This window comes from Eumetopias jubatus, unplaced genomic scaffold (assembly GCF_037043125.1).
Source record: "Eumetopias jubatus isolate StellerSeaLion01/CBP00866 unplaced genomic scaffold, mEumJub1_p1.0 scaffold_13, whole genome shotgun sequence".
NCBI lineage: Eukaryota > Metazoa > Chordata > Mammalia > Carnivora > Otariidae > Eumetopias > Eumetopias jubatus.
Genome location: NW_028274819.1, coordinates 7,798,156 through 7,814,846, shown reverse-complemented (window position 1 = coordinate 7,814,846; position 16,691 = coordinate 7,798,156). Strand labels below are relative to the sequence as shown.

Below are 16,691 nucleotides of genomic sequence, written 5' to 3'. Positions count from 1 at the left end.
ATTCATGGATCGAAAGACTCAATATCATCAAGTTGTCCATTCTCAACAAATTAATCTAAAGAGTCAAGGCAATTCCAGTCAAATGCCAGCAGATTTTTTCAGTATAAATTGACAAGCTTATCCTAAAGTTTATATGAAAATGCAAGAGACCTAGATCAGCCAAGTTGATTTTGAAAAAGAAAAGCAAAGTTGGGTAACTTTTGTTTGATATGATAGAATCAAGAGTTCAGAAATAAAGTCATGCTAATATGGTTGCTTGATTTTCTTTCTTTCTTTTTTTAAAGATTTTATTTATTAATTTGCCAGAGAGAGAGAGCAGGAGAGAGAGAGAGAGCGAGGGTACAAGCAGGGGAGCAGCAGACAGAGGGAGAAGGAGGCTCCCTGCTGAGCAAGAAGCCCGATGTGGGACTCGATTCCAGAACCCTGGGATCATGACCTGAGCCAAAGGCAGATGCTTAACCGACTGAGCCACCCAGGTGTCCCTATGGTTGCTTGATTTTCAACCAATGTGCCAAATCAGTTAAATAAAGAAAAGACAATCTTTTCAGCAAATGATGCTGGAATAATTAGATAGTCGTATAAAAGAAGGAAGGAGAAAGAGAGAAAGAAGAAAGAAAAAGAAAGAAAGGGGGAGGGAAGGAAGGAAGGAAGGAAAGAGGGAAGGAAGGTGGGGGGGGGAGAAGTTCAACCCTAACTCACACCATATACAAAAATTAACTTTAAATGTACAGTAGACAAGTAAGAGCTAAAATTATAAAAACTTTAGAAGAAAACAACCTGGGTTTGGCAAAAATTTCTTAAATAAGACACAAAAATATGAGCTTATTACAAGGGAAAAAATGATATATCAAACTTCATAAAACCAGAAAACATTTGTTTTCCAAAGACACTGTTACAAAAACAAAAGGCAAGCTACAAACTTGGAGGAAATATTTGAAAAATCTGTATCTGACAAAGGACTTCTATCTAAAAAATATAAGGAGCACTTATCACTTAACAACAAAAAGGATAATCCAATTTTTAAAACAGGCAAAATGTTTGAACAGATGCTTCACCAGAGAGAAGATGTGAATGGCAAGTCAGTGCGTGAAAAGATGAACCACATTATCAGATGAGAACTACAACAACATGCCACCACATAGAGGCGCCTGGGTGTCCCAGCCAGTTAAGGTCCTGGGTGGCTCAGTTGGTTAAGCGTCTGCCTTTGGCTCAGGTCATGATCCCGGGATCTTGGGATCGAGCCCCTCGTTGGGCTCCCTGCTCAGCGGGAGCCTGCTTCTCCCTGTGCCTCTCTCCCCGACTCGTGCACGCTCGCTCTCTCTCTCTCTCAAATAAATAAAATCTTTTAAAAAATTATTATCAAACGCCTGTGCCCAAGAAATGGGGCCTCACTCATCCTCAGAAGCCCCCATGTGGCCCCCACCCACTTCACTGCTCCCTGCGCCCCCTGCTTCCGTCCACCTGCCTGCTCTTGACACAGCCCTCAGCGATATGCCGTAGCAACACCAGCGTGGAATTCTATGGTCTTCTGCTGCTCGCTTCTTTCAACTCAATATTAGGTGACACATCCTTATCGTTGGTGGCTGTAGCACTTCGCTCCCTTACACGTTTATTAAACTTGAATGCGAGCCTGGAGTGGAGCATCTATGGGAAGACTGCTCCCAGCCCAGGCCCTGAGGCCACACGCACTGGGCCCTGCGTGTCGGGGGCAGGCTCGTGCTGTGGTCACACAAGTGGCAGGGCTGGTGGCCGTGGTGGTAAGTGTTGCCTGGATTCTGGGTGAGAAGGGGCCTGTGAGGTCTTGAGTGAGGGCTGACATGATCTGACCGGATTCTGAAAGGTGGCCCTGGCCGGGGGCGGGGAGCCCCGTCAGGCGGCTGTTGGGTCCGGGCAAGAAATGACCCACTTCGACCAGCAGAAGTGGGTGCCAGGGGAAGTGGTCAGAGGGAGGGCGTGAATTTGGATGGAGTCCCTTGGATTGGCTGAAAGGTCAAGAGTGGAACTTGAAAGATAGGAAGCCACCTGGTGGGGATTTCCCCAGATGGGTGACTTTTCCCGAAGGGGAGAGTGAGGCTCGCAAACTCAAACATCTGGGGAGAGCCCAGCGGGCTGCGGGGGTGGGGGGGCAGTACAGGGCTCAGCCTCAAGGGCCCGAGGCCACTCCGGCTCAGACAGCGTCACCCTGAAGCTTGAGCCCAGGGTTGCCAAGCCTCCCGAGTGTTTTTAAGTCAGAGGCCACATTTTTGATGTGAAATCTCCAGAATATTCAATGTTGGCTCACTTGTTTAAAACACAGCATTTGGGCCACACCACGTGAGTCTGTTGGAGCCAAGCCTCTCTCGTGTTCCAGCTGTGCCAGGAGCCACATGAGGACACTCTGGCCAGAGCAGCCCCCCGGGCTCCCGCCACTCACTTTCCCAGGCCCTCCGGCCAGACTCCCCGAGACTGGGGTCATCTGTGTAGTAGCAGGCCTCTTCTCACAGCCAGCTGCGACCCAACACCCCCCCTGCACGGCCCTCCTGACGTCAGGACCTCAACACGGCCCACAGTGAAGGCTTGAGCTTCCCCCAGACCCGAGATGCCTTACCTCCAGTCAATGTGGGAGCCAGAGACCTAGGAGTTGTCCTTGAACCCTCCCTCTCTCACCCCACGCCACCAAGTCTCACTGTCTCCCTCGCTGAAACATACCTGCCGTCCATCTGTGTCTGTCCTCACCATGGCCATCACCCAAGCCACAGTCCCCTCTCCCCTGGACACCGCAAGAGCTCCCACTGTTGCCCCCAGCCCTCCACACACAGCAACCAACCACCGCGTGATCTCCAGGGCTCCCATCACTGTCCAGTGGCTCCCCACCCTCTGTGGGTTCTCATGAGACCCCCAGGACCCTGCGTGACCTGGCCTCATCCCCTGCCAGCTTACCCCCCTCTCACTTGGCTCACGGCACCATGAACTTGGCAGGTCCTTGCCCCCCGCAGGGACCTCACACACGCTGTTCCCCTGCTGCTCAGCTCTGCCCTTGACTCTCGGCCGCTTCCCAGTCTAGGTGTGAGCGCTTGTCTCTCCTCGGCGATGCCATCCCCACTGCTGGCTGAGGGACCCTTCCCACCCCTCCCTGATGCTCCCGAGCCCGTTCGATGTCTTTCATTACCTTACAGACTCTGTCTTCGCAGAGTCAGTGGTTGGTGGGCTTGCTGACATTGGCCCTCCCTCCACCTCGAAGGCAGGAATGCATCTGTCCTGTTCTCACCATGTCCCCAGAACTCTGTTCCAGAGCCTGACTCAAGGTATTTTTTTTTTAAGATTTTATTTATTTATTTGACAGAGAGAGACACAGCGAGAGAGGGAACACAAGCAGGGGGAGTGGGAGAGGGAGAAGCAGGCTTCCCGCCGAGCAGGGAGCCCGATGTGGGGCTCGATCCCAGGACCCTAGGATCATGACCTGAGCTGAAGGCAGACGCTTAACGACTGAGCCACCCAGGCGCCCCGACTCAAGGTATTTTTTAAATAGTTGTTGGTTGGATGAACGAATGAATGAGTGAATGAATGAATGGGAGAGAAGAGAGCATGAAGAGGCCAAAGAGAACATTCCATTGTTGAGTTCCATCTCCATTCCCTTGGCCTCCACCTGCTGAAAGCCTAGAGCCCTGCCTCCCCAAGCTCAGTGTGTGGCCGAGAGGCTCCAGGGACCCCCACCCATCCACAGATACGCTCTTTTCCACCCCATCTCCACGCACCAATGTCAGATCAGGCCCCTTGCCCGTGCCTCTCCTCCTCCCTGTGGCATCAGTGGGAGGCACCGTGTTCTTTGGGTCCAGGAGGCAGCACGTGCCCTCACTGGCCCAGCAGAGCCCCCTCCTAAGGTGTTTCTAACCACAGGAAGAAAGAAAATCAGCCCTTTTCTGGGAGTGGAGCAGCAAGGACCGACATTTTAGGGCGTTGGCTGCCATGCTCTCCTCTCCTCTGTTTCCTGTGGAGGAAACAGATCTGTAGCAGGACCAAAGCCAAGACGGGGGTGCCTGGGGGGTCAGTCAGGTGAGCGTCTGACTCTTGATCTCGGCTCAGGTCATGATCTCAGGGCCGTGGGATCGGGCCCCGCGTCGGGCTCTACACTCAGCATGGAGTGGGCTTGTCCCTCTCCCTCTGCTCCTCCCCCCTACTTGCGTGCATTTGCTCTCTCAAATAAATAAGTAAGTAAGTAAATAAATAAATAAAATCTTTTAAAAAGGTGGGGGGAGACCGAAGCCAAGAGAGAAGCAGAAGCAAGGGACAGAGGAAGTGCACAGCCCAGGGCCCCACGCCGCCAGTGCACCCCCTCCTCCTGTTACCAAAACCCAAGTCTGGCTGCCCATCTTCCATCATTTGTGGCTCAGAGACCAATACCGGAGAGACAGGTTTTGACTGGGAAAGATGAGCTTTATCCAGGAGGCCAGCCACATGAGGAGAAGGTGGATTCTTGTCCAAAGGCCAACGCGAGGTTTCTGCCTGGCCCAGAGATTTTTAAAGGGGTTTCATCAGCTAAGGGAGTCCAGGGCTCTGTGGCTTTTCTTGCTTATGTGCAGACTCGGTGATGCCACCTCCAGAGTTCTCTCGGTGCTCCAAGGTGGTGCAAGAAGGTCTGGTTCCTTGGTGCCCCGTGGGTGGTTGTGCAAGACTATTCTGTTCTCTCTGCAAAGGGGACAAGTCTACACATGTGCAAAGGGAGGTCAGCGAAGTCCTTCATGTGCCCTTAAAAAGGAAAAACATTTCACTGAAAGATTGCTGGACTAACCAGAGAGCCAAGGCAGCTTCGAGCAGACTTGCTGGCCTCTGGGGCCTGGGAACGTTCTGGTCCCTTATTCCCCAAGGCCAGTGTTGTGTGAATCTCAAAAGAAAGCAAATTGGTTCTGCTGCAGATCAAGGGCCTTAAGTCAGCAGGCACGGAATGTTAACTTGCTTCACGGTTAAGACCCAGTAGAGTGTGGTTACACCCCCCAGCTCATGTGATGTCAGCCCCACCCCAAAGTGCTGGTGATGCTGTGCTGGGTACCCCGGGCCTGGTACCCACTGGAGGCGGGGCATCCACAGGAGCTGAGAACTGACCCTTCAGGGATACAACTGTCTCCATGAGGAACCCCCCACCCCCACCCTGGGCCGCATGGGGGAAGGCGAGATCCTGAGAACACCAGGCAAGACCCTGAGAACACTCATCTTTTTGCAGGAGAAACTACAGCAAAAAAAAAAAAAAAAACAGGACAGAATGGTCCTGTGATAGAAGGAGGGGACCTCTGGGGTGGGAGGGGGTGGAAGGGGAGGGGGAGGAGGCAAGACAGTCCAGTTCCATCCAGACCTGGATGTTCTCATGGCTGCGGGGCAAACGCGCCCTCTGCCCCCTCAAACCTCGCCGACTGAGGCTGGCGGTGCGTGCGTGTGTGAGTGTGTCCGTGCATGGGCACGTGTGAGTGTATGTGTGCATGTGTGCGTGTGTGCTTATAAAGGCTGGAAGCTGGCCTTCGGTTTTGAGGATACAGGGCCATGGAGTATAGACATGTAGGGAGAGCCGCAAGCCCCGTGGCAGACGGAGACTCCAGGGGGGACAGGAAGTAACCAGGAGCCAGGAAGCCCCACCCTCACTGCCCCTCCAAACCCTCCTGCATTTTGTTCAAACAGCATGGACAGGGAGTGAGCCCCAAGGTCCAGTCCCCCTCACATTCACACAGGTGCTCTTTCTCCAAAAGTAAGAGTTCCTCATTAAAACGGCCAAGCAAATATCAGCCATATGTGAAAAGATGAATCACATTTTGACCCAGATTTACAACAGCCTGACTCCGTGGTGTGCTGTTGATGCCTGTCCTTCAAACAACACCTATCCCTGCTTGATCTGACTCCGGGCCAACCCCAGATTCCCATGAACCTTCTCAAGTTAGCTTCCCAGGGCGACCAGTTGTCTCCCCATCCTCATTGTCAGAAAAATAAAAGATGTTGGTAATAACATTAATAATGGGCGTTCGCTGCTCACCGGGGCCTGTTAGAGGTGATCTGCGCCAACTCGCTCTGTCCTCACGGGAGCTTTATGAGATCAGAACTATCATCACCCCCATTTTACAGAGGAGGAAACTGAGGCACAGAGAGGTTAAACTCCTTTCCCAAGGCCACACATCTTGGGCAGAACAGGAATTTAAATCCAGGCGGCCTACTCCAGAGTCTGCGTGCATAACCTTCGGGCAACACCGCCTCTCCTTTCGGGAGAATTCACGGGTTTGTTAACAGCCTGGCGGGCGCTGGTCACTTTGATCTCCTCTGTGCGCTTCTCATCCCCAGAAGCAGAATTTTAACTCCCAATAGCACTGTGTGTTTGCACATTGCCGGCCAAACCCCGCCATTGTGTTTTCCGGGTAAAATGAGGGGGATTTTGCCAAAATCCTTGTCCCACCCCCGTCTCCGCCTCGAACTTGTCCTCGCACCCGCCTAAAATCACTGCTCTTGACAACAGGCTGCAACTCAAAAAATCAAGAAGAGACAGGGCCCTGCTACAGGACCAGGAGTTCCTAAAATGCAGCTATGCGGCAGCTGACTTTTTCAGTAAGGATGCTGGAACCCTGCCCTGAAGGCTAAGGACCCTGGCGCCCCCCAGCCCCTCCCACAGGGCCTGGTGGGGGAAGAGGGGAGGGGGGAGGTGTTTGCACCCAGCCTTGTTAAAATGTGCCAGTCAGTTGCTGCCAGGGGTGGGCCGGACCCTCCGCAGAGTGAGGCAAAGTTCAGCCTGTGTGAGCGGCCCGTGCTCTGACAAGTCCTATTCCGACGGCTGGTTAACATCTCTCCGTTGAATTTTAACATGAAATATCTTTTGACGCAGCAAGAAGAGCGAAGTCCCTTTGGTGAAGGAAGGCCAGACATGCCCACGCCGCCAGGCACATGAAAGGGAAGCTGCCCAGGGCTCTCCCTGACCTATTTCGAGTGCATTTGTTCAATGGGCCGGATGCACCTGGGCCTGGGCCGCAATCACAGGGGGGCTGTGGTCAAGGCCGTGGTAGCTCGCATGAGGGGGCCAATTAAAGCCACGGTGCAGTCACCGCCGAGCCCCGGGCACCTGCCCGCGATGGCGCCGAGCTGGTGGCCGCTTGCAGCTGCGCCCCCACCCAGTGGCCCCCATGTGGGCAATGGCTACTGCAGGTGGCTGCCCGCCTGCTCCCCGGGGTCAGCAGCCTCGAGGCCAGAGGAGAGCGCATTCCACGGCGGCCAATGCCTGTGACTCCTCTGGAACCATGCCAGGGTCAGGGGGTTGGGCTTCTGTGCACCCCGGCCCGCCGGGGTGGGTACAAGGCAGGGCCCGCGCAGTGCAGCAATGGGGGAAACGGGCTGTTCTGGGGGGGACTCTGGAAGTCGGCTCGGGGAAAGCCACGTTTCTGTCCAAGGGAAATCTCTTCCTGAGTCTCTCGGCCACACAAAAGTAGAGCTAAAATCCGGTCCAGTGGGAGCGGAGGCTGAGCAGGCAGCATGGAGAAGCAAAGGGGTCTCTGGCCTGGGCACCAAGGGGCTCTGACAGGGACTGACTTGGGGATCTCTCTCAGGAGGTGCTGAGCTAGGAGATGGGGGCACTGGGGCTCAAGGGAAAGAAGACCTGAGGGAAGGGGCTGCCGATCGGAGGGGAGCGGTACCCCGGTGAGAGGGACTGGGGTGCTGAGGCAGGGACACTTGCCATGAGGCTTTCGGTGGCTTCCCAGCATCCTTCCTTTGCTACCCACCAGGCTTCAGCCAACCTCAGACGTTAAAAACATAGTTACTGGAGCTCAACAGACCTGGGCTGGAGTCCCAATTCTGCCACAAAGTAGCTGTGTGCCCTGGATTCACCCCTCTGAGCCTCAGTTTCCACATCAGTAAAAATGGGTGTAAAAATGGAATATCTAATTGGAAGGGTTGTTGGAAGGATTAAATGAGTTAGTACAGGGAGAGAACTTAGAATCGTGTCCCACACATAATAAAGACTCAGTGACCGTTAGGTACCAGCCCCCTCACCACCATCGTCATGAGACATTGAGGCATCTCTCAGCTCCTCGGTGGGTAATTCTGAGTTGAGCCCGTAGTCCCATGTGGGCACATTTGCTAGTGATGAGGAGGAGTGGGGCCATTGTGTTCTTCCAGAAAGGAAAGTTCCAGACTTTCAGAACTACCCAGAAGAGCAGTTTGAAACCAGGAACACTCAGGAGACCAGATCTTCAGAGGTTCTGGAGACGTCGGAACTCCAGGCACCACCCCGTGTGTGTTGGGGACGTCTGGAGAAGGTGAAGACCCTCTGAGAACCGTGACTTCCTGTCCTGGAAACCACCCTGTGAACTGGGGTCTATGATGCTCTTCCCACAGATGAGGAATTGGAGGTCCGTCAAGCCCTGCCCTGCCCTGCCCTGCCCTGCCCGGGGCCTGGTCTGCACGCCGGGTCCTGCCCTGGGCACTGTCCGGGGCACGGAGACTCCGACCCGGCCCTTAGGACACATGCTGCCCTTATCTGACAGAGAGAAGAGCTCAAGGCCACAGCAGGGACTGAGCTGTCAGGGAGGCGTGCAGGGGCAGCAGGGGAGAAGCCGGGAGAGCGGGGTGGGCTTGGGCTGCTGGGCTGGTGGCAGTGGCCCTCGGACAGAAGAAAGAGCAAACAAGAGGAGACAGCAGGCAGGGCATTTCAGGAACGAACCGTGTTCTGTAGGGGCTGGGCCCAGGCCATGTGAAAGATGCAGCACAGCGAAAGCTCTGAGGGTGGACTGGGGAGCAGAAGGCTCCAGGCGGCTTGGTCTTGCCTCTGAAGCACCGGGGTGTCATCGAAGGCTTTGCGCAAAGGTGACAAGCTGGAGGCTGGCTGACACCCTCAAAGGGACCAACCCAGAGCGCTCTCCCAGGATAGCCATCCTGTCTTAAAGAATCCAGCCCATGGAGATGAGGGAAGGGGGAAGGAGAGCCGAGGCTCAGATGCCGCGTTCCTACTGTGGCCTGAGTTCTGGGGACCCTGGAGGCAGGAGCAAACCCAGCTGGCTCTGACTGCCGCCTCCTCCAGCCACCCGCCTGGATTCTGCCAGCCCAGCTAGCCGCCCGGGGAATTTGCTGAGTCACAGACAGTGAGCACTCCTGCTTGCCCTTTTGCCTGCCAGGCCTGGGACCAAAGGCAGCTGCTGTCACCGCAGGACATCGGGGGTTGGGAGGAATCACAAAAAACCTGCTGCACGATCCAGCCAGAAAGATGTCCACAGTGCATCCCCAGGTCCAAGAAAAACTCACGTTGACGAACACCGCACCTGTGCCCATTTCCGAGGGGGTGTGCAATCTCCTGAGAACACCTGATACTCTCCAAGGCTGGTTCTGGGCGGGGGACGCGAAGCCTTTCCACGACTCCATCTCCCCTCTGCCTTCTGCCCATCTGCCTCACCCTCTGCTCCTCGTCCCTCCCTTCACCCCCCGTCATCATCTAAACCACTCGCTTTTGCTGGGTCCTCCTCTTTCTGACCTCTAAAAATTGGAGACCAAGGGCTTCATTTCAGACCTCATCTCTTTGCTCCCTAGGTGAGCTCACCAGTCCAGGACTTGAAATGCCTTTCAGTCCAAAGGATATCAAGGGGATGACCCACCCATCCAGCTACATTATCTTCAATTTGCCTCTTTTCATCAGGGGGAAGGTCCTCAGCCGAGATGGAAATCAAAAGATTCCTATGTTCTAAATTTAGAGCTGTTTGTCTTTGGAGAGGCTTCTTTCTCTCTGGGTACATAGTTTGATTTTAGCTTAGGGGAGAAGGCCTTTCAAAAAGTTCCCATCCGGCTCTGAATATCAGCTTCCAGTGTGACCAACTTCTGACCGTAGAGCTACATTTTAATCCTTTCAAATACCTTGTTAAGTTGCAGTGGGAGCAAAGGGTGAAGATTCCTGGCAGTATGGACGGGCTCCAGGGATGCAAGAGGTGTCCCCAGAGAGGGTGCAAAAGATAACACCCTCCCAAGATCCAGAGCCACTCCCAAAGGTGGCCGAAAGAAAGAAGACTGAGGCAGATCCCCTGAGAGCTGGCAACAGGCCGGACGACCCTAGCTGCAAATGGGGTGCAACCCACACTTCTGTCCGGTCATATTTTGGGGCCCCCAACCCAATGTTGAGCTGCCTGCATATGTAAGAACTGATAACCTGCAGGCCCCTTGTAGACAGGGAGTCAGGCAAGTCCTCGGGACATGAAATCAGACAGACAAGGAGGCTATAGCTGTGCCCGGGAGAGAAAAGATTGACAACCACTGGGAACCTGAATTCACGAGAGTCTGGATTTGGAAAGGAAGGGACAATGTGAAATTTGACCTTCCTTTTCGACAGGGCTCTACAGAGATCCAGGAGAGCTGGCTCTGGTAGGAATTCCCACCCTGGGCACCTGCACCCCGATGTTTAAAGCAGCAATGTCCATAGTAGCCAAACTATGGAAAGAGCCTAGATGTCCGTCAACAGATGCAACGACGTGGATAGAACTAGAGGGTGTTATGCTAAGTGAAACAAGTCAATCAGAGAAAGACAATTATTCTATGATCTCACTCATAATGTGGAATTTAAGAAACTAAACAGAGGATCATAGGGGAAGAGAGGAAGAAATAAAACAGGACAAAATCAGAGAGGGAGACAAACCGTAAGAGACTCTTAATCATAGGAGACAAACTGAGGGTTGCTGGAGGGGAGGTGGTGGGGGGATGGGGTCACTGGGTGATGGGCATTAAGGAGGGCACGTGATGTAAGGAGCCCTGGGTGTTACGTGCAACTGATGAATCACTGACCTCTACCTCTGGAACCAGTAACACATTATCTGTTAGTTAATTGAATTTAAGCTTAAAAAGAGAGGAAAAAAAAAGAATTCTCACCCTTTGCCAGCTTCTGCCAGGTTTCCCAGGGCCCCACCTGCAGTCTGCTGACACAGTGTCCCCGGGGCAGGAGCGGGGCTCCACCTGGGGCCTAGAAAGTTATTCCAAAAGATCCCCAAGCTTAGGCAGTTGGATTAAAGCTGAGCTTCGCAAGGAGAGATCCTTGAAGATGTGAATTGTGCCAACAACAGAGAAAAGGACCAAGGACCGGGAGTGTGCAGGGAAGAGAAGGAACCAGTGAAGAAGACAGAAGCAGGTGCGGAGGGCACGGGCCCAGGGAAGTGACTTCCAGAAGGAGGAGGGCCAGAGGCTGTGCTGGCTCAAGTAAGGGGAGCCCTGAAAAAGTCACTGAATGCAGTGGCAGTGAGGTCACTGGGGACAGGGGTGCGACAGGGACAAAAACCTCATGGGAATCAATCCAAAAAAGAATGGGAAGAGAGAAATTGGAGGCGAATGCCGGTAACGCTTTTGTGGGATTGTACTAGAAATAGTAGCAGGAAAAGAGGTGGGTGCTGAAGAGAGGCATTAAAAGGGAGGGGACTTTTCTGAGGATTGGGATGGAAATGGCATATTTGGGGTTTTTTTTATTTAATTTAATTTATTTATTTTTTTAAGTAACCGCTATCCCCAACGTGGGGCTCGAACTCACGACCCCGAAATCAAGAGTCAAATGCTCTTCCAGCTGAGCCAGCCAGGCACCCCGGAAACTGGCATATGTGTACATTGGTGGGAACTATCCAGTAGGGAGGGAAAGACAGATGCCAAAGAGGCTTGAGGTGGAGAGGTGGGCTGCAGGGCACACGGTGAGGAGGCCATGATGAGGAGGAGCCTGTGGGCCATGGAGGTGGCAGGAGCGAAGGCAGAATGGGGGGGGGGCCTGAGGCAAGTCAGAGAACAAGACTGTTGGCTTCTGATGACTTCTATTTCCTTAGTGAAATGAGGAGAAAGGACATCTTTTGAGAGAGGATGAAGGAGGAGGGGACATATAATAGCTCTGGAAGGGTATGCTCCCTTAGAAGGCTAACAGAAACGCAATGCGCCATTGCCAAACCAGGACAGAAGAAAAACAGAGCAAGAAAATGCAGTGGGTTCCGTAGAAAATAGGAACAAGGAAACAAAGATGTAAAGGGAAAATACAGCAAAGAAGAAAACATCCCGGAAGTCCACGCATGACAGTAATTCCAATAAATGTGAACAGGCTAGAATCGCTAGCTAAAGTCAGAGCCTTTTTGTTTGGGTTTTACAAAAGGAGATGTTAAGCTTGGTTTGCAACCCAGAATGAGGAAGCTGAACGTGCCAATGACCAGAGCAGACCCTAGAAGTATTTACACCCAAGTGTCAACAGTGGCAGTCACTGGTTGGTGAGTTTAGGACTGATCTTTGTTTTCTCTGTACCTTTCCATATTTTCTGAAATTTCTGGAAAGTGTGAACGTTAATTTTATACTCCGGAAAAAAAAATAGAAGCTGCTGTTAAAAACCAGCTGGAGCAAATTTTTACAGCACCTGCACCTGCTGTCCACATCCGTGCTGGTCCCAAAGATGCTCTAGGGAAGGGTCCCTGCCCTCCAGGACCTGGCTGGGAGTGAGACCAGCCAGACAATAATAGAAGGGTGCAAGCCAGTGCGAAGATGGGGCTCCACTCCTGACTTAGAGCCCAGCAGGGAGGCAAGAATAAGCCAGCAGAGACCCCTGGAGGAGGCGGCTGCACTTGTGCCTGCTGGGGATCAGTGGCAGCAGACAACAGAGGGCGGGGGGCTGGGGGGCAGGGCCACACCGGCGGGGAGGTGGGGGTGCAGATGGCTGCCGCCAAGGACTCAGGCCCAGACCACACACACACACACACATACACACGCACATGCATGCACACACAGAGGCCCTCGCAGCCTACAGATGTCACTCCTGGCTCACACCAGTCCCAGAATCAGTAAGGACCCCGGCCAGCAGTCTCCTGCATGAGCACTGGAGAGTACCCCCTGTGAGGTGGGCAGGGGTGTCGAGGGGGGTGGCAGCCCTGCCAAAGCCCCCCAACACCCATCAGAGACCAGGTGCCCCTGGCCAGGCCTCCCCGCTGGGCAGGAACAGCTGTGCTCTGGCCTCTGGGCCTCCCTCAGAGCTGGGTTAAACTTTGACTGATTCCTAACCCCTGTTCCGTAAAGGTCACCTGGTCACAGTTTAATTCCAGTCTGGGTGTCTTCAGTCTCCACTTCCCCCAGCTCCAGTAACCAGATTCTCCTGGAGGTCCAGGGCCAGCTGCGTCTCTGGAAGAATGTTGGTGGCTTCAGGGTCACGCCTCACAGCTCCTGGTCCCGGTTGGAGCCACCCTTAGTGACCTTTCTGGACAGACACCTGGAGAGCCCAGTGTCGGCGAGGGGGGCAGCCTCTGCCATGCTCCAGGCTTCTCAGCTGGGGAAGCAGGTGCTGCTGTGGGGGAAGCAGGTCCCCCGCGTTGGCCCCTTTGCCCGGGGCCAGCTTCTGTGAAGTGGGCACCTCCACTGCCCCCCCTCCCCGGGCAGGCTCCATGGCATTTTCTGAACTCCTGGACCAAGTGGGTGGCCTGGGCAGGTTCCAGGTTCTCCAGATGGTGGCTCTGGTGGTCCCCATCGTGTGGCTCACCACTCAGGGCATGCTGGAGAACTTCTCGGCCGCCGTGCCCAGCCACCGATGCTGGGTGCCCCTCCTGGACAACAGCACTGCCCAGGCCAGTGTCCCCGGGGCCCTGGGCCCCAAGGACCTCCTGACCGTCTCCATCCCCCCGGGCCCCAACCATGAGCCCCACCAGTGTCGCCGCTTCCGCCAACCACAGTGGCAGCTCCTGGACCCCAACGCCACGGCCACCAACTGGAGCGAGGCTGCCACAGAGCCGTGCATGGACGGCTGGGTCTACGACCGCAGCACCTTCACCTCCACCATTGTGGCCAAGGTAAAAGCCTCTCCTGACACCTTCCCCAAGTCCTGTCGCATTAGAGGCCAAGGTCAGAACTCACATTAGACTGGACTCAGAATGGCCCAGTCCTGGGAGGGACCGGCCTCAACAGGCCCCCTCACTCAGCGCAGGTGGGCTGCCTGCCCCTCCTCCAGCACATCGCCCTGGGGAAGGGTGGGGGTGGGGAGTCGGCAGCGGGACTCGGGCTTGTGGAAGGGTGGGTGGTACGGAGAGCTGGGGCCCCGGACAGCCCAGTCGGCCCAGCTGCCCCTTTGACTCAGGCAGCTCCCCTTCCCCCCGCCCAAGCGCAGAGCCCAGTTCCACCGCCTGTCTCAGGGGGCAGGCCACCCCTGGGGGCCAATCAGGCAAATCTGGGCAATAGGGAGGGGCAGCCCATCCCAGCAAGGGGAAGGGGCCTCTTTGTAGAACCAGAGAGGCCTGGGGGAGTGGTGACCAAGCACCAGCTCAGGGTGGCACTGCAGAGTGGGTGAGGCAGGGGAGATCAAACGAGTCTAGAGAGGGCTTGAGGACCAGAGGGCAACAGGATGACAGCCCGGCCCTACCACCCTAGAGGTCACCAGGCCATCCACCCTCGCCTAGCTTCCACGGGCCTTCCCATCCAGCGCCTCTGCCCCCTCACCTCTGGGTTCAGCTCCCACTCCTCTCCCACCAGTGGGACCTGGTGTGTGACTCCCACGCCCTAAAGCCCATGGCCCAGTCCATCTACCTGTCTGGGATCCTGGTGGGAGCTGCGGTGTGCGGCCACATCTCCGACAGGTGAGTGCCCCCGGCTCTGGCAGCTCCCTTTCCCTTGCGCCCCGTCCTCCTACAGCCCTGGCTTCTTGCCGCCCTCGCTCCTGACACCGTCCAACTCTGCCGCTGAGCAAGCCTCAGACCCACTCTGGGCTTTGGCTTCCCTCAAGCCTCCTCTGGGTTTGGAGAGGGTCATCCTTCCCATCCAGCGTTCACTGCTAAAATCTGCTCAGCCCCAGGCCTGCCTTCAGATGCTGCTCGAGGGCTCCCGCTGACAGGGCACTCCTCTGCCCAGCGTGCCTTCCAGCGGCCTGGACCTTGGGGACACTGCCTGGGTGTCCAAGCCTTCCGTTGGTGGATAACTCAGGGCTAGACGCAGGTGTCACTCTCGCCTCTGCTCAACGGGCAAGGCCAAGGAGGTCCAGAGCCCTGTGGCTGGGGCCATGGCACGCCACGCTCCCAGCCACCCCGTCTGTGTGTCCATGTGCCCGCAGGTTTGGGCGCAGGCTGGTGCTGACCTGGAACTACCTTCAGATGGCCATGTCGGGCACAGCTGCCGCCTTCGCCCCCACCTTCTCCGTGTACTGCCTGTTCCGCTTCCTGGCGGCCTTCGGCGTGGCGGGCGTCATGATGAACACCAGCACGCTCCGTAGGTCACCTGACTCGGGCCCTGCGAGGGAGGCTGGCGCAGGCTCCCGGCTGACCCTTGCGGTCTCCTTGCAGTGATGGAGTGGACGTCGGCGCGCGCCCGAGCCTTGGCGATGACCTTGAACTCCCTGGGCTTTAGCTTCGGCCAGGTCCTGATGGCTGCCGTGGCCTACGGTGTGCGGGACTGGGCCCTGTTGCAGCTGGTGGTCTCTGCCCCCTTCTTCCTCTGCTTTGTGTACTCCTGGTGGGTGCCATGCCCCCGCCTTGGAGAAGACCTGCCTACCCTCCACCCTGGGAGCAGGGCGTGAGGGGTGCAGGAGGCGGGGAGCACAGCCGGAGGGGAGGCCCAGGGCCCTGGCACAGCTGGCCGCCACAGGCCCACAAGGCTCCCCCAAGTGCCCGCGGGGCCACTCCCCTCCCTGCTCCTCCGAGGGGCCTCCTCCTCTGCTCACCCTTCTCCCACCCCTTCCTTCCCATCTCCTCTTGGCCCTTTTCCCTCTCGAGGCCCTGCTTGCTTCGGAGCGTGTGGGGTGAGATGCAAAGATACAGCGCGCACACGCACACACACACAGCCCCGGCTAGCCTTCCATACCGACGTCATTACTAAAGAACAGGGACCAAGACCCAGTGGTCAGAGGGGACTCCTGGCCTCCCCACAGGGCTGACATATGTGGGAGGTTAGGGAGCATTTGCACTGCCCTCAAATACACAGCCCTCAGGCCTGGCTCTTGCCAAACTCCTGGGACATAGTAGGTGCAGAGTAAATATTTGTTGGATGGCTACCTGGATGAATGGATGGATGGATGGATGGATGGATGGATGGGTAGATGATAAACTAGTGAGTGGATGGGTAGATGGAGGGGATGGATGGATGGACGGACGGATGGATGGATGGATGGATGGATGGATGCACTTCAGGACAGAGCTGAACCTGGCTCGTTCACCTACAGACCCAGCAACTTAGGAGTTGCTTGGCCATTGTGGTCACTGCAGAGGGAAGCCCAGCAGAAGCCCAGGGGAGGACGGGACTCCTGCACTGGGAGGAGGGCTGACTCACAGACCTCTCCGAGCCCAACAGGTTAGAGCCGAAAGCTCTTAAAATGGAGCCTTGAGCAACCAACTTGCAGTCACTCTCCAGAGCAGGAGACAGTGACACCTGGTGCACTGGCTCAGAGAGGAGACAGTCCTGCCCGACAGGTGGTCTTCTGCCGACCGACCCCCGTACCAACAGAGTGGAGGCGGGAGGGTGGAGGGCAAAGGTCAACGATGTGGAGTCCAGGGCACCCCTCCTGGCTGTCTGAGGCCGATGCTGGCCTGCCGGTCACTGCCAGTGCTCTCTCCCAGGCCACCTAACCTGTCCCCCGGCTCTGACTCCCCCCACGTGCTACAGACCCTGAGTCTCCTCCTGGGTCCTGCTTCTGCCCGGCCTCCATTCTCCCATTTCCCATCCGCTGTGTGACATCTCCATGACTGGGGTCTTGGCATCCCAAATGTAACATCTCCTGCACTTGCTCTTTCCCA

General features: G+C 55.7%; 1 protein-coding gene across 3 annotated transcripts in view; it reads left to right on the top strand.

The window, feature by feature from the left end:
• Positions 1–13,364: 13,364 nt before the first annotated feature.
• Positions 13,365–16,691, top strand: part of SLC22A12 (solute carrier family 22 member 12) — a 7,607-nt gene continuing 4,280 nt past the window's right edge. The window contains exons 1-4 of one of the 3 annotated variants that reach the window (XM_028118348.1): positions 13,365–13,766; positions 14,443–14,546; positions 15,017–15,069; positions 15,246–15,414. In XM_028118348.1, coding sequence (XP_027974149.1) covers positions 13,365–13,766; positions 14,443–14,546; positions 15,017–15,069; positions 15,246–15,414 — 728 coding nt within the window. Of the gene's footprint in view, positions 13,767–14,442; positions 14,547–15,016; positions 15,172–15,245; positions 15,415–16,691 lie in introns of all 3 variants that reach the window. The other 2 variants (XM_028118347.1, XM_028118349.1) reach the window with 2 other exon arrangements.